Source organism: Salvelinus alpinus, chromosome 12 (genome assembly GCF_045679555.1).
Source record: "Salvelinus alpinus chromosome 12, SLU_Salpinus.1, whole genome shotgun sequence".
Classification (NCBI taxonomy): Eukaryota; Metazoa; Chordata; class Actinopteri; order Salmoniformes; family Salmonidae; genus Salvelinus; species Salvelinus alpinus.
This window is the reverse complement of record NC_092097.1, coordinates 18595126-18613166: the sequence shown is the minus strand read 5'-3', so window position 1 is coordinate 18613166 and position 18041 is coordinate 18595126. Positions and strand designations below refer to the sequence as shown.

The following is an 18041-nucleotide window of genomic DNA, read 5'->3' as shown; positions in this document are numbered from 1 at the left end:
TATTTGGTAGCATTGCCTTTAAATTGTTTAACTTGGGTCAAACGTTTCGGGTAGCCTTCCACAAGCTTCCCACAATAAGTTGGGGGAATTTTGGCCCATTCCTCCTGACAAAGCTGGTGTAACGGAGTTAGGTTTGTAGGCCTCCTTGCTCACACACGCTTTTTCAGTTCTGCCCACAAATGTTCTATAGGATTGTGGTCAGGGCTTTGTGATGGCCACTCCAATACCTTGACTTTGTTGTCCTTAAGCCATTTTGCCACAACTTTGGAAGCATGCTTGGGGTCATTGTCCATTTGCGACCAGGATTTAACTTCCTGGCTGATGTCTTCAAAATGTTGCTTCAATATATCCACATAATTGTACTTCCTCATGATGTCATCTATTTTGTGAAGTGCACCAGTTCGTCCTGCAACAAAGCACCTCCACAACATGATGCTGCCACCCACGTGCTTCACGGCTGAGATGGTGTTCTTCGGCTTGCAAGCCTCCCCCTTTTTCCTCCAAACATAACATGGTCATTACGGCCAAACAGTTCTATTTTTGTTTCATCAGACCAGAGGACATTTCTCCAAAAAGTACGATCTTTGTCCCCATGTGCAGTTGCAAACCGTAGTCTGGCTTTTTTATTGCGGTTTTGGAGCAGTGACTTCTTCCTTGCTGAGCAGCCTTTCAGGTTATGTCGATTTAGGACTCGTTTTACTGTGGCTATAGATACTTTTGTACCCGTTTCCTCCAGCATCTTCACAAGGTCCTTAGCTGTTATTCTGGGATTTATTTGCACTTTTCACACCAAAGTACGTTCATCTCTAGGAGACAGAACGCGTGCGTCTCCTTCCTGAGCGATATGACGGCTGCGTGGTCCCATGGTGTTTATACTTGCGTACTATTGTTTGTACAGATGAACGTGGTACCTTCAGGCGTTTGGAAATTGCTCTCATGAATGAACCAGACTTGTGGAGGTCTACAATTTTTTTCTGAGGTCTTGGCTGATTTCTTTTGATTTTCCCATGATGTCAAGCAAAGATGCACTGAGTTTGAAGTTAGGCCTTGAAATACATCCACAGGTACACCTCCAATTGACTCAAATGATGTCAATTAGCCTATGAGAAGCTTCTAAAGCCATGACATAATTTTCTGGAATTTTCCAAGCTGTTTAAAGGCACAGTCAACTTAGTGTATGTAAACTTCTGACCCACTGGAATTGTGATAAAGTGAATTATAAGTGAAATAATTTGTCTGTAAAAAATTGTTGGAAAAATTACTTGTGTCATGAACAAAGTAGATGTCCTAACCGACTTGCCAAAACTACAGTTTGTTAACAAGAAATTTGTAGTGGTTGAAAAACGGGTTTTAATGACTCCAACCTAAGTGTAAGTAAACTTCCGACTTCAACTGTAGCCTCGTTCATGTTAATGTATTGTGTTCATTTGTATTATTTTTTTTAAACTTTAGTTTATTTGGTAAATATTTTCTTAACTCTTCTCTAACTACACGGTTGGCTAAGGGCTTGTAAGTTTGCATTTCACGGTAAGGTCTACACTTGTATTCGGCGCATGTGACAAATACAGTTTGATTTGATAGGCCCTATTTATCAAGATTTTATTTCCATTTTTGTATAAATGGGAAACAGTAAAGTGCCATGTTTTGGTTGGTTGACTTATGTTACTATCAACCTAGACAGATCATTATATTTGGCTTGACAAAAACATGAATTGAATCTTTAAACATTGATCAGTGGTGTTAAAATGCAGTAAAGCCCTGCGTTATTTACTAATGAGAGGAGAGCTTCAGAAGCCGCAGGAACTTCACACACTGATGACATCATTAATATTGGAGAATACTGTTGTCCGCAGAGACGTTCCACAACTCATCTTCAACAGTTGGACATTCTATCTGGAGCCCACCTGTGTGAATGTGTGTCCCATTAAACACGTTTACAGGACTAGCTGGAGGCCTCTGAAAAATGTGATTGTTTCATCACAAATTCATTACACACTCATTATCATAATTTTTCCGTAACCAAATCTCCAAATGCCTTCAGGCTAAGCAGGCAATTGAATATCCTTAAATTTAAACAATGTTGTGAATATTATATGAACTCTAAATATCCAAATATGCACTAATTGGCAAAAAAGAATGTATTAATAGTGATTATTGACTGAGAGGCTGTGTGGGTGCAATTTTCTGATTGAATACTGTCATGGTATGTAGATATGCTTTTTAAGCATCAAAGTGACAATATCTTTTTGTTCAAATATTTTTTATTGAACACACACAGGAATGGTGTATAGGTATGAAAGGCAGGTATACCATTTTTAACTAAACATAAAAGAGCAGACAGAAATAAAAAGATCCAGAGTTCTGGGTACAAAACAATTATTACAAAACAAGACATACAAAACAAGGACAGGTAGAAAGAAAGAGGGTGGGTGTCAACCCCCCCCTTATCACTCCCCCCCTTTATCCCTCCCCCCCTTTATCCCTTCCCCTTATACCCCTCCCCGCTGCTCGGGTGGCGGTGCCAGCACGTGCTGCCCAGAGGTGGATTAAAATATTACAATGGAGAGTGCGTTAAAAAGTACAAATTCACAGCGCCGAATGGTCCAAGTAAGAGAGGAAAGGCTGCCAGATCTGATCAAATGTTAATAATTTATTGTTCAGAATATATCTAATCCTTTCTAAGTGTACAGTGTTTGCCAATTCGCTGAGCCATAATTTGGTAGTGGGTGCTTCCCTCTTTTTCCAGAACAACAAGATTCGTTTTTTTGCCGAAATGAGACAAAGTGACAATATCTTTTACAGGTGATTAAAAATAAAGTTGAAAGAAATCATATAAGAAACTGGCATGTTCCTGCCATGTAGTTAAACAGACCCAGATTAAGCCTAGTTATTAAAAAGTAAAAGGATAATTGACTGAAATTATTTGCAATTCAGCCAATATTCTTAGGCTTATCTAAGCACATCTTCAAAATAGACATTTTCATTATGAGACAACTTTATGCACCAGGCCATGAACAAGTTTTCAATAAGTTATATCTATCTAACATAATTCCATCGTCAACCTGCCCGGCCTGAAGCTGACAGCTGATAGGTTCATTAAAGGAAAATCTGAGTGGCCTCTGTCTGCATCACTTTCTGTCTGTGGTCTGGGAGTATGAGAACATGACCTTGGTGTCCCCATCCACTGGCTCCCTGTCATCGTCTTGACATCGGAGGACACAGCTTTCTTCCTCTCTCATTTTAAGAACAGAGAGCAAAGAACCACACTGGTTTATAAAACAGACAGATCCAAATAAACAACACTTTACTTTGTTTTGAAGTATTATATTATTAATCTACCATTTTGTCATCTCTTGGGATATCGGCAACATTACATATTGGTAAAGTCATGAAGTATTAATAAGACGCAAGACTCACATCTAAATGTTCCACATTTACACTGATTCATTCTAATACAATAATACCAAAACAGAAGATGATATGTTTGATATATTATTTTTATTTTAACATCACCATAGTTCAACTTTATTCTCCCCTTCATTTGTTTAAAATGATCACCTCTGAATATACACATACTGCACACTGTCCAAAAATATACAAACAAATGCAGGCTTGTGCTATAGTCTGGTCAAATGTCTAAAAACAGTGGCACTGGGGGAGCGAAAGAAAAGAGAAGACATTGAAACCGTAAAGACATGCACAGCATCTGTGTCAGTGGCACCAGTCACTGGGGCTGTGTAATGCCTACCGCCTTGGGCTCAGTGGAAAAGTACATACCACTTTCGGCTGAGAAAACACTCGTCTCATATCAAACAAAAACAAAAGAAAAATACACTCATTAAAATAACTGTTAGGCACATCATTGTTTTTTTCGGTTTTACATTTTCTGCAAAATTCTGATAAATATACAATGCTTAACCAACTAACGACCCCCCCAAAAATCCAACAAACAGAAAAGGTTGATAGGTTTTGGAATCACTGTCTAGTAGGAAAGCAGGAATGTCATATAATCAATACATTTGGTTCATCCAAGGTCCAGGTGCGTTCTGCTGTGTGAAGAGTAGTGCTGAGTGGTGAGGGGGAACTGTGTTGCTGTGGGGAGGCTGGTTGTGTTACAGCAGATGACCCATCAGATGCTCAGGTCTTTGGTGCCATCTTTATGGGCCTTCCGCTTGGGCTCCGGGAGAGCTTTGGAAGCACGGCTGGCATTAGACTTAAGTGTGCTGTAATACTCCTTTAGTCTGGGTGCTGCCGCTTCCTCCCCCTCCGGTTCTCTGAAGCTTCTGACAGGTGAAATGTCTCGGCCCAGGCTACGGGCTCTATGGTGGGGGTCTGGGGACACATCCCTGGGGGCGTAGCGCGGCTCTCTCTCCACCCTCTCAGGCGAGCGGCCCCTCAGCAGTGAGCTGTACCTCTTGTAGGCGCTGTCTGACTCAGGGGTGTTGACCCTGGGAAGGATCTCCTCTCTCTGGCCACGGGCAGCAGCAGATAACAGTCTGTCTCCTCTGTACTCACGCTCCAGGTTGGAGGCCCTCAGCAGAAGGCTGTCCTCCCCAAACAGGTGCTCCTCTCTGTACTCCCTCAGTAGCGTGGCCTCCCTGTTGAGCCGGTCCAGGGCTGGGGGCTCCTGTAGGAGGCTCTCATCCAGGAAGGGGCTGGGCACAGGGCCAGGAGGCTTCCTCAGCACTGGTGCCATCTCCCCGTTGGGCCTCTCTGGCTCTCTGTGTCTCTGTCTGTCTAGGGAGGGCTGCCGGTAGGGGTCTGAGGATTGGGTACGGCGGTAGCGGGTAGGGGAGTGGTGGTGTGAGCGGTGGGGGGAGCGGTAGGGGGACCGGTGGCCATAGGGGGACCGATTGCGGTGAGTGGACCTGTAGGGAGAGCGGTGGGTGTTGTGGTGCCCTTGGCTGTGTCTACTGTCTAGGGTGTTCTCTGCGCTGCGGGCCCGGCTACGGCCCTTATCCGGGGAGCGGTGTCCTCGGTGGTGAGTGCCATGGCTATCCCTGCCAGACCTCTGGCTCTTGTCAACTTTTTTCTTGGACTGCTTGGAGGCCCTTGTCTCCCCAGACGCCCCTCCCTGGCTCTTGCTCTTCTTTTCCGGGGATCGGTGTTTGGAATGGTGGTGGCCCTTCTTGTCCTTGCTCCGTGATGGTTTGTGAGGGACTGGTGCGTTAGTGTCCGATGGTGCATTGTTGTAGGGCAGGGTGCTCACTTCCGAAGCGTTTTGTACCCCTGCGGCTGGGCCGGCACCGTCGATGCTGGGGTCTGGAATAGAACATGACATACAACACAGGTTGCTGGATGAAACACATTGCTCTCACAGACTCCCTGACTAGACTAGATCAACTATTGTGACCAATAATCAGGCTGCTAACATTATTTGTAATACTGCCAATTCTAATGTTAATGTCAGCAAACAAACACAGCTATATCAATTCTCCATTTGGATGCACAGCCACAGCTGATGGTGAGTTATTAGTATTGCTATGTATGAGTCAAAAGCAGCAACGTACTGTATGAGGACTGGTGGAACAGTCCGGCTTAAAGGAGCTGAAGGGGACCAACGGTTGGTTAATGCTGCGTGCTGCATGGTGTTGATGCTGATTGAGATAGTTTGACATCACTCGTTCATGCTCAGGCGATGCCTTCGATGTGAGATCAATATTTAATGCAACTAACAAAACCAAGATGAGTTTTTGAATTGAGTAATGATGTAAATAATGTATGAGCCTGATTGGTTTCGGAACAACATTGTGGTTGTAAATTAGTTTCACAGATTGGAATCCATAAAGAATGCAGGGAGTTGGCTCAGCACCATGGATAAAGGAGGTGTACGGAATGGTTTTAGGGACTAATCAAGGAGATAAGAGACTATTGATCGTCATTACATGACTGCAGTGCTATTGGTTCTTACCGGACTCTAACCACCTCACCCGATCTTTGAATAAACCACATGGATGGTAATCAAAGCGTCACAAGACAGCTTCTAAAAGTCTTAGTAACTCTACTTGGATCTAGTTTTATCTCCAATGCTACGGTCATTAACGGACTAACCACAGATACTAACTAGACAGCTAAATAGTAAATAGATTGAAGAGAAGAGAGGAACAGCGGTAGAGGAGGAATTGATTGATTGATTGGTTGAGAAAATGTCTAGAAAAGACAAAAACTTTACCAATATCCCACAACCCCTATCACCAAACCAATGTGACATGAATCAAACGGATGCGTTGGAGACGCCATGTCAGCAGTGAACACGCCATGCCCAGAGGTTGAATGTGAAAGGTGGGATGTATGAATCCATTCCTACTGGTCAGCATGACAACAGCGGCGGCGGTATTGGCAATGCATTGTGGGCGAATGGATTCTTATGCATGGAGAGCAGAGGCACGGTACGGGTGAGTTGAGGCCACAGCACACAGCGAGAGAGAGAGAAAGAGAGACCGGAGAGAGAGATCGGAGGAGAGATGGAGAGGACAGCTACAAACCATGGTCTGATTTTGGTAGGAACTAGGATCTCCCAGCTTGTCATTAGAGGATCTCATACATGCGGTGAGATGGGGAGCAACCATCTCTGAAGGAAGAAAGAGCCCAGCGAAACAAAAGGAAAGGTAGATAAAAAAGAGAAAAAGAGAAAGAGGCAAAGGGTTTAGATTACTAAAACAATAGGCAGGAGAAATAAGAATTATTGTCTGTGTTTAATTTTCAATGGAAAAGGTGTTTATTTGAACATTTAATCACTCAGAGAAAGAAACAGTCCAGGAAATAACCCCATCCTTGAGTGAAAAGTCCTGGAACCGAGCACGAGCACACACACACACACACACACACACACACACACACACACACACACACACACACACACACACACACACACACACACACACACACGACACCAACCCCATAGTGACAGCGAGATGCACACACAACACAGTATGAAGCCATTTACATTGCCAACATAAAATAAATGTCAAAGAGTGGAAACTAAAAGTACAAAAAAATAAGTATAATATACAACCTCACAGAGATGTCTTATTGGTGCAGGAAAGACATAGCATATTCTCGGCGCAACTAAATACATGAATAAAAGGACAATATTTTCCAAAATCAAAAATGCAATAAGATGAATTGTGACTATCAATTCACAGATCAATACAATTAAAATGAAATATACCATAAATATTATGGAAAATTGACAAAAAATTAAATAAACATTTGGATTTCAACTTCAACAACTTCATGCAGCAATATACTTTCGAGATGAATATATGGGTTGATTCATGGCTCTGTACATGAACAAAAATACTTGTAAAAATGTTTCTTTTTTTAGTTACAAAAATGTCTGTAGAGGTGGAGCTGAATTGAGTTGAATTGTCAGGAATGAGCGGAGTCTCCAGAATCACAGTTTTCCAATGACAGTTACACAGTAGGTGAGAATAAATCCATGGATTTGTGAATATGTCAAACAAAGTATTGTGAATTTCCCGATGAAATGGTAGAAAGTATTAGAATGCTCTCATTTCAAGACCGTCTAGACTGAAGTTCTAAACTCAGTAGCTTACATTCACCTTCAATAAATACCATATATATGTTCATTAAGCCATCTTAAAGCTTGGCGATGCAATCCAACCAGAGAGCATTTCCCAGTTTAACACGGGATGCAATAGATCAAGTTCTTTTTCTTTTTTTTTACACAAAAAATATACTTCAGCAAGGACTCAATAAACATACTGTATATCCACATTTAGAAACACTCATCTTTTTAGATTTTTTTTCTCTCCTCACAGTTCTTTCATTGTTTTTCTTTCTTTCCATGTGACCCTCTTTTTCCAAGGGGTTACATAGACCACTATCATCCTTGGGGCATCCCAGAAAGCCCTGCTCCCCAAGCCGCGCCCCGCTCAGTGACACACAGCAGAAGGTTAAAAGGTGACAGCGGTTGACCCAGACCCGAAGGGAGCAAAACCAGACACACCCAGTGGACAGTGGAAGTCAGTGGAAGGCCCAAAGTATAGCACAGGACATAGCAGGACAGGAGAGGAGACAGGCGTCCTCTCGTATACCCAACCCGCCCCTCCCCCACGGGGAGTGTGTGTGCGCGCTCAGGGGGTGAAGACGGGGGAAAATGGAATGTTTTCGTAGATTGACCCACCATATTCAGGCACCGAGCCGTCGCCCCGTTTGAGGACTAGGCGGGCGCGGCGGCCGCCGTTTTTAATCAGTTCGATGGCGCGGGCGTGCTTCATGCCCTTGGTGCTCTCACCGTTTATCTCCAGGATCTCATCTCCCACCTGAAGGAGAGAGGAGAGAGGGAGACGGAGGAGGGAGAGGAGAAGAGTGGAAGGTAGTGGGGTGAGACAAAGATGGGGACAGAGTGTTAAGGACAGAGGGGTGAGGGTAGGGAGGAAAGGGACAAGAGGAGGAGGAGAGAAGGACAGAGGGGGTGAACAGGGGAGGAAAAAGGCAGGAGGGAACAAAAAGTATGAAAAAGGCGACAGTGGGGAACATAAGAAGTGCCAGAGGGAGAAAGGTTAGATTATAGTTAAAACATAAAGAACAACTACTCTGACTGCTGTGAAGGCATACTTTCTATAAATCCACAATGGTACAAAAGGAAAATAAATTGTGTCAAAGAACTGTAGGTTTGCCTCATGCAGGCAGAGACAGAAAGAGGGAGAATGCTGTTCTAATTCTCTTTTCTTCCCTCTGCGCCTCAAGTTATCTGTCAGTGTTCTCTCCGTCGGGGGAATTCCACTTGTACAGAAATGGGTCTCCTACTGACACCTCTCTCCGCCTCACAGAACCTGGGCCTATTAATACCTCATCTAACAAGCCCTGCTCAGAACAGTGACACACACACCTCCCTGACAGTTGCCCTCGCTAACATTCAATGTTATTTACATACATCACATACTCACAAATAATAAAGGAAAATCAATTAACCCATTAATTGACTATGTAGGACACAGGGGAATGGTAAACGTGTCTTTTGATTTTGTATTAGGTGTTCAGCATTACATGAGTGGAATTAATATGATGCATCAACTTTAGATTTCTATGGGGGTCATACATACCTTCATCTTGCCATTGCGTACAGCTGCTCCGTCCTCAGCTAATCTCAGCACATACAGGTCCATGTTGTACTCATGACCTCCTCTCAGGCTGAACCCAAAACCTTTGTTCTCCCTCTCCAGGTCCACCGAGTAGAAGCCAGCATCCTGAGGAAAAAACACACACATACACACGGCAATGTCAGACTGGTGATTCAGCGGTGGCTAGACTTGCCAGGGTGCGTCTGTCTGTGGATGGCTCGTATTTCAGTGTGGGGACGAATGCCACCTGAAGGAAAGTCACACCTATTTGATCGGAGTTCGAGAGTGGTGGTGGGTGAAATGAATAATAGATGGATTGGACTATGGGGCGGTTTGAGGCAGGCAGAGAGGGCACACAGAGCCACAGACACTACAAGGGCACTGCCAAGGACACAGACTCAACACCCTCCCTCCCTGCTCTGTTCAGGAACTAATCAATATGATATCAGAATAAAGCATCTCCCTAGTGTGACAAACACTTAGAGGGAACACATTGCTGTAGGGCAGGGATTGTCAACTAGATTCAGCCACGGGCCGATTTTGTACTTGAGAGGATGGTCGGGGGGCTGGAACATAATTACGAATAATTTGTAGACTGAAAATTGACCGCAAGAAAGTTCAAATCATGATTTCCTGGTGTTTTTACAGTCGTATGTCGAATAAAAAAAAATAATAATACAAATTCGGCCTGCAGGCTGCCAGTTGGGGACAGGCGGGCCTTGGCAACGCTGGACAGATCCTTACCTGGGCTGGAGGTTGTGTTGTTGGGGCAGGGGGAGGAGGGGCCTGGGGGGATTTGAACTCAAAAGAGGACTCCTGTTTTGGTTTGGTGTTGTTTCTGGAATGAGAAAGATGACAAAATATTGGTTAAAAATCTTTGCTAATAGGCATACATGTTAAGCAATTAGGTCCTACATACATGTATCCCAGAATCCCTCTCACCTGGGCTCAGGTGTAGCCTGCTGTTGGGCTGTGTGAGTAGTTGTTATAGTGGCGATCTTCTCAGCATTGGTCAGCAGTGATGCATTAGAGGACTCTGATGAGAGAGAGAAGGAGCGAGAAAGAGAGAGAAAGAGAGCAGGGGAATCATGGGCCTGAAGACTGAACCATGCAAAATACAAAGGGAGAAAAATGAACCAAGAGCAGCTGCACTACCCTTCGTAAGCCATTCTAACGCTTCAGCTCCACTATAAGCATTGTGTTGCTTTGCCATCAGCGTTGTGTAAATGTGACGTTCTACCTGCTACACAGAGCGTGTAGTTTTGAGAGCGTCTTCATTCTGTTGTCCCCTACTGTACAGTATCATATTTATTCATTATGCGTAAGTCCAATAGCTTTGGTTCAGTTTTTCACAAGTACTCATTAAATTGCTGCTAGTCGTTGTACTTAATGATCCTCTAATTACACAAGTTGCTTTTGTGTACATTGTGAACCTAGCTATTTAATGTAGCTAGCCTGCTAGCAGTAGTAGCTTCTTGACTTCATATATCTTAGTGAAATAACCAGTGGTGTATAGTCGAGGCCATATGCAAAAAAAATAAAAAACTTTATTTCTCATTATTTCAATTCACAAGATAGAACGAACGAGGGCGACAGCCATCAAGAATTGAATCTCGACGATTCTTGAGCATGGACGCTGCCATTGGAAGTGACGCAACCCGAGCGCAACACGGGCAGTGAAGCAGCTTTCATTGATTTCAAAGGAAGCATTTCCTCAACGGCTGACGGTTGGCTGATGGCAATGCCGGACGCCCGATAGCTATAAAGTAGCAGGGCCATTACATTTTTTATATAGAATTTATTCAAACAGGGATATATGGAAGCCTGGACCGGAGGAAGTGCTATACTCATGGCTTTCATCTAATCACATCATATGGCATCATTTGTGTAATCAATGACCTATGCTTGACCGTAACCCTTAAATAAACGCATAATAACCGCACAACCGTCTCCTCATTCCATACAGCCCCCTCATTTGTTTCTAATAACTACCCCTAGACTAATCCCAGCCCCACCGGCTGTGCTCAACTCCAGTTTCATAAATCCATCACTCCCACACTAGTCCTCTTGGATCCCATTGGCTTAACTCTCCATTCCGCCCACGATCAAGGTGGAGGCTGAGCTGAGGTCGGGCCAAGTGGGTTTAATTCCAGCCAGCTGGGTAGTCACATTGCTGGGGAGACCCGGTGTTTGATGAGTGCCGTCTCTGTCCATGAATCCCAATGTCTTAAAATATACATTCTCCCTCCACTCTACGCCAGTGTCAACCAGGGGTTGGAACTGGTTCAAGGAACAGAAACAGAACTGGGAATGAAAGTGATCCACACTGTTCTGGAACAGAACCGTTATTTTAAAAGCATGGAAACCGGTTAGTAATGTTATTTTACGTTCCTGTCATTTTTTCTAGTCCCACAAAAAAATACAACAATGCACCTATGCAACTCCTTCACTCCTGCCACTCAGAAACATATTCAAGAGCCTGCAAGCTGAAAATCTTAGCCAGTGTGTATGCACATGTGTAGGCTACCTGCCCTTCCCCTCTCTGAAGCTACTGTTCTGATGTTAGAAGTGTTAACCTTCCTGTTTGGCCCTGTCCGGGGGTATCATCGGATGGGGCCACAGTGTCTCCTGACCCCTCCTGTCTCAGCCTCAAGTATTTATGCTGCAGTAGTTTATGTGTCGGGGGGTTAGGGTCAGTTGGTTATATCTGGAGTACTTCTCCTGTCTTATCCGGTGTCCTGTGTGAATTTAAGTATGCTCTCTCTAATTCTCTCCTTCTCTCTTTCTTTCTCTCTCTCGGAGGACCTGAGCACTAGGACCATGCGTCAGGACTACCGGGCATGATGACTCCTTGCTGTCCCCAGTCCACCTGGCCTTGCTGCTGTCCACCGGACGTGCTACCTGTCCCAGACCTGCTGTTTTCAACTCTCTAGCGACCGCAGGAGCGGTAGAGATACTCTTAATGATCGGCTATGAAAAGCCAACTGACATTTATTCCTGATTATTATTTGACCATGCTGGTCATTTATGAACATTTGAACATCTTGGCCATGTTCTGTTATAATCTCCATCCGGCACAGCCAGAAGAGGACTGGCCACCCCTCATAGCCTGGTTCCTCTCTAGGTTTCTTCCTAAGTTTTGGCCTTTCTAGGGAGTTTTTCCTAGCCACCGTGCTTCTACACCTGCATTGCTTGCTGTTTGGGGTTTTAGGCTGGGTTTCTGTACAGCACTTCGAGATATTAGCTGATGTACGAAGGGCTATATAAAATAAACTTGATTTGATTTAACGGATAGGGAACAATTTTTTATTAGCTACAGAAGAATGGAATTACTTTTTCAATGCTCGTTTAGGATAACATAGGCCTAGTTATCAAGTTTAACATTGGATTTATTAACTACAAAAAAGGTAAGACGTGTTTTTAATTCTGATGCTGCTCTGCACACACAAGCCTGTTCACTTACTAGCTCAAGCTTCATAAAAGCCGCTCCTACTAGGTATAATTCTGTGGATCGAATTCAGATAATGCATGTCATAACAAGATGCCCACCGATTCAAGCCTGCTCCTCAACCCTCTCTCGCTCTCTCCCCACCCGTAAAATTTCAGTCACATCTTGTGCCATAGGCAACACTTGTCTGTCCATTACTCATGTAAACAACTAGCTTACCTGATATATCCACACTGATTGGGGAAGTAATTAAATGAGCTCAGTGTAAAAAACTTGACTTCACAGGTTAAAAAAGGAACGATGTAAACCAGTACTTTTTTGGGGTCGAACTGGTTCAGAACTTTATTTTGTCTGAACAGTGGAACAGAACAACAAAATGTGTGGTTCGGTACAGAACGAAACGATTGGTAAATAATTTCGGGTCCAACCCCTGGTGTCAACTGTCTGCAGCCGAGGTTCCATCCTCACACACTCCCTCCCTCTCTTTTCCTCCCTCAATCTCTGCATCTCTCATCCCGTACTCCTTCTCTCCCACTTTCCTCTTTCCATTGCGCTTTCCCTTCCTTCCTCCCTCCCCACCCCCTTCCCAGTCTTTCTCTCTCTCAAAACAATTGTGGCTCAGTATAATCATCTCTCTTCAGAAAAAGGCTTTCATCCGTAAAAACAGACCAAACAGCAGCAACATGGACAATTTCGCCAACATGCAGGTTGACAAAGACTAGTGTTTACACTGGCGTTCTCCCTGCATCTCTCTCACTTAATCAAACAGCATGCCAGGGTGATCTGTCAGTGCAGTGTAACAAGAGCTCTTAGCCCCAAGAAAGACGCACACGCAAACGCACACACCGTTACAGCCTCTGACAGCTGAATTACTCTAGAATGCTTCAGGAGAATGTGAAATGCACGACTGCACTAGAAAGTTCCCTCCCATCCAAGAGAAGCAGCTCTGTCAACATTGCGGGGGTGATCAGACTAACTAGAACACTGGAAATGTAAAAAACGCTGTGACGGTGATGTACTGAGATAGGCTTTCTTTTAGCAAAAGGTGTATACTGTACATTCCAATACAATAAACGTTTACATAACTGATGCAATGCACAAATATTCCTATGACACAGGTTGATCCCAGCTGCTGAATTCTACAGTCTAGGTCTAGATCTGCCCAACCCTGTTCCTGGAGAGCTACCGTAACCCTCCTGTAGATTGTCGCCCCAACCCCAATTATAACCAACCAGCTAATTAGTACAACTAGTTGTTCAAGATTAGGGTTGAAAAGAAAACATACAGGCTCTCCAGAAACAGGGTTCTGTCTTACCGTCTCCGGGAATGATCCTTAGCGTGACCGTGTTCCCGGCCTCCTTGATCAGGTTGACGATATCCGAGTGGGACTTGTTGGTGATGGAGCAGCCATTGACGGCCAGGATACGGTCTCCCACCTTCAGCTTCCCACAGCGGTCCGCAGGGCTCCCCTCAATAATACGACCTATTTTGTGGGGCATGGCCACACATGCATTTCCAGCTTTTTGCGTTTGTGTGATTCATAGTGTGTGTGATGTGACATTGTTGGTGGTGGGGGTATTGTTTGAAAAGAGAGAGAGAGAGAGAGAGAGAGAAGAAGAAGAAAAAGGGACAGAGGAGGAAGAGGAGGAGAAGAGAGAGAAAGGAAGACAGAAGGTTAAGGGTTAATTCACCAAAGCCACCAAGCCAAGTGCCAACAGACTGTGCCTGGAAATCTGCCCGTGAGAAATGGAAAGCATTGATCAAGTGAGAGGGAATGTTGAAGGAAAAATGCCTTTACATAGTCTATATGTACTGCATTCAAATTAATTAGGACTCCATACTAAATACTCAAGGTGTCACTGACCATCTCTCTCTGTCAACAGTATGTACTAGCGCTGCTCCAAAGGACACGTTTTTCTATTTGCCTAAGTGAATCTCCCCTGACATCCCTTGTATAGCTGAAACCTAGTAATCAGGAAACTATGTCAACCTTCAGCTCTGATAAGACAGACACCTGCAGCTGCAGCCTAGATTACACACGTACAGACAACACAGACAACTTCTTCGCTAAGTACCCTCAGGTCCTCTCCTACCCACAATCCTCAGGCGGCACAAAGGCTTCTACCCTACTAGAGAATGCCTCTCATTCATTACAGAGAAATATAGCACATATCATTCCCTCTCCATCTCTATTCCTGTTCTTCATTCATGGAACTATAAAGATTAATCAGTCTGTTTCCTCCCTCTGCTGTCAGTAACTCCAGTCAAGAACAAATCTGTGGAGCTCAACTCATTGAGTTCTGTACCAACTAGAAGCTTTGTTGGTTTCACAGCAGAAGGATGTGTTTGTTTAACGAGCTAAGAGAGGATGGATAGATATATCTGTGTCAGAGTAATTGGGATCCATACAGATCAAATGTCATTTCTCTACACTATTGATCAATAACCAATGTGCTCCTCTTTGATATGAAGCCTGGAAGATAAACAAAATGGTACAAACTTGCCAACGCCTTCCACTTCAGTACAAGATGTGCTTTGCCTGATCGTTTGACGCCCAGCGAGTTAAGTTAAGCAGTGTTTCAGCACATCCAACCCAGAGAGACACGCTGAGGACTGGTCAGGTAGGTACAGAGCGGGCAGCGAGATCTCTCTGTAGCAGTTACAGGCAGAATACACCGCACAGCGAAAGACACCAGAGCAGACAATGGGGCATGCTGAGGGACAAGCAGAGCGGGAGGACTGTGGGAGAGGGTCTATCCATCTACAAATGATCCCACTTACAATATCACAACACTCTTCCCCTTATTAACTCATCATTATAACTGCTGCAATCAGCTCATCGGAGCCATTTAAGTAAGAGCATCTGAATTATACAGGATATTATGCAACATGCTCTTACTTGTGATCAATTATGAAAGATAGTATAAATATTACAGTTCTTTGGGCTGGGTTTCAGTGTCTCTGCTTGACAAAATGAAAGAAAATAGAAGAGGAACACCACTCGCTAGAAGATGGAAGAATGAGGATGGAAGCTACTCACCAGAAATATGGGCTATTAAGAAACTCATTTGCATAGAAGTAGGGGGACAGTAACCAGTAGTCAAAGAGTGATTAGTTACAAAAAGGATATGTTCTACTGTATATTGAGAGGAACCTTGTGTGTGCACAGTACATGCATATGTGCTACTGTACCTATATTTAAGTTCAGAAAGTTAGAGAAGACGGGTGTTACCAAAGGTGGTGCCAGACTCGGGTCGGGACACAGAGGAAACAATCACAAATCCGAAGCCCTCGTTCTCCCCGCGGCGGATCTCCACGTCGTAGGGCTGCAGGGCAGTGTTGACCACGGTGCTACCCGAGCCCCCACCGCCCCCGCTGCCGATGCCGCTGGTGGAGCCACTGCCGGAGCTGACAGTGTTGAGGGAGTTCTGGCTGCCCTGGGGGGTCCGCTTCTCCTCGGTCAGGGAGGGGGCCTGTGTGCTGCTGTGGTGGGACGAGGCTGGGGACGGGGGCACCTCGCCCTCCCCTTTAGACCCTGAGGAGGAATTGACACAGCTACTTTACAGCAATAGCACACAGCTCATAACTCTAAAAGAAACACAAAATAAAATATTTAGCTAATCAACATTGACTCCGGTGCTCCTCTCTACCCACTCAGCCTGGCGTAATGATCACACTGGTAGCAGGAAGCAGGTCTACAGGGAGCATGCTGCTCTAACAGCCACACTTTCATCTATTCCTCCCAAAAACATCTAAAGTTTCCTGATTGCATCACAACGGAAGGTTTCCTGGCATTGAGGCAGTGCTTCATACTGGGCATCATCCCTGTGACAACCATCATGCCCCCGGTCTGGGCGCTCTCATCAGTGGCTGGCAGGCAGGCTGGCGCGTGGCGGGAGCGGAAGAAGGTTGGGACCCTCTTCATCACGTTTAAGGAACTTTATTTATCCTGCTGAAGGTCAGAGTCAGGCTGGGCACGTTGAGGGCCTCTGATAAATGTTTCCCCACACACCCATGGACTTTTGAAGAGCAGCGGGGCGACCCTTCAAATAGCAGCCCTGTCCTCGGGCCCTTCGCTGCTCTGATGAAAAACAAATGGAGCCTGGAGCAGTGGATTGCTCTGATGTTTCTGCATAGACTGTTGTTGATTGTACTACTGCACAGACTGCTGCTCATCTGCTGTTTGTGCTATACGTGAATTAGGAACATTCTGAGACAGATTATCAAATTCTGTTCTACATAAGATTCTACCATGATCATTAAGCATTGTGCAGAGAAGACAGAATTACTGGTAAAATTACTGGCAGACAACCTATCAAATTACATTGTCTGATTAAAGCCAACAATGCTACCACAGATTTCTCTCCATCTCTTGCTGTTGAAAGACAAGGTCACACAAATCCCTTCTGATGCTCATATCATGTAGCTGTTATTTGAATGCGTTCACTGGGTAAGAGTGTCTAAGTAAAACTTCATGTCCGTGTTTAACTAGCTGCTGTGTTCCCTTACCGCCGTAGCCGGTCTTCCGTCGCACAGTGAGGTTGACGTGGCCCTGCTTGGCGGCCTGCTGCATCAGCTGTACCACCAGCTGGTGAGACTTCCCCACCACCGCCGTGCCGTCCACACAGATGAGCTCATCCCCCGAACGCAGGCGCCCGTCCTCATCCGCCGCCCCGTACTTCACTATGTGCCCTATGTAGATCTGGGGAGAGGGGAGGAATGGAGGAGAAGAAGCGGCGGGAGGAGGGGAGATAATGAAAGAAAAGGAGAGGACAGAAGAGGGGGATGACAGAACAGGTTGTTGATCAATCAACAGCACGCCGTGACATCAACATGAGATATTAAAGTTTGTTGAAGAATATTCTACCTCTTAGGTAAGATCATTTTAGTACAGCACTAACGCGCGGGTCCAGCTAGAAAGCTGGCTAGTACGTCTCCTCTCCTCTTTCTCCGCTTGGCTGCACAGCCTGGTCTAAATCTCTTGTGTGTCATTATTTTCCTTCTTCAAAAGCTGTACAGACCAGCTCACAAGAACAAACAACTTGGCCTCTTTAAAAGAGAAAAAAAGTGTCGGGATAGATATTCTTCTCTCTGATTGAGGCTGCAGCAAGGAGATGAAAGAGCAAGTGGAGCAACAGAACCGAGCTGAGACCTCAACTACCACCACACGCAGACCAACACTGCTGCTGTAGTTGATTCATCTGGCTCCAACAGAGGAGTTTACAACCATCAATTAAACAGTCAAATATGGCACACAAAGATGCTAAAAATATATAAAAATCTATACTAAATATTTGTAATAATAAACTGAGAAGTATCATAATAAATGTCCAAGCCAAGACTAATAACTAGATACTTAGAATCTGTTGAAAGGTGTATTATTTTTCAACTGAATTTAAAATACCTATTGAGAGATTATAGATATACAGTGCATTCGGAAAGTATTCAGACCCCTTCCCTTTGTCCACATTTTGTTACGTTACAGCCTTATTCTAAAATGGATT

General features: G+C 44.6%; 1 protein-coding gene across 8 annotated transcripts in view; it reads right to left on the bottom strand.

Annotated features, from left to right (window-relative positions):
* Positions 1-3479: 3479 nt before the first annotated feature.
* Positions 3480-18041, bottom strand: part of magi1b (membrane associated guanylate kinase, WW and PDZ domain containing 1b) — a 211485-nt gene continuing 196923 nt past the window's right edge. For 4 of the 8 annotated variants that reach the window (XM_071335245.1, XM_071335246.1, XM_071335247.1 and 1 more), the window contains exons 16-23: positions 17047-17239; positions 15770-16072; positions 13853-14056; positions 10032-10125; positions 9834-9927; positions 9072-9215; positions 8150-8288; positions 3480-5262 (exon numbers count right to left, since the gene is read on the bottom strand). In XM_071335245.1, coding sequence (XP_071191346.1) covers positions 4130-5262; positions 8150-8288; positions 9072-9215; positions 9834-9927; positions 10032-10125; positions 13853-14056; positions 15770-16072; positions 17047-17239 — 2304 coding nt within the window. In that variant the 3' untranslated portion in view covers positions 3480-4129. Of the gene's footprint in view, positions 5263-6485; positions 6572-6680; positions 8289-9071; positions 9216-9833; positions 9928-10031; positions 10126-13852; positions 14057-15769; positions 16073-17046; positions 17240-18041 lie in introns of those variants that run through there. The other 4 variants (XM_071335252.1, XM_071335253.1, XM_071335250.1 and 1 more) reach the window with 3 other exon arrangements.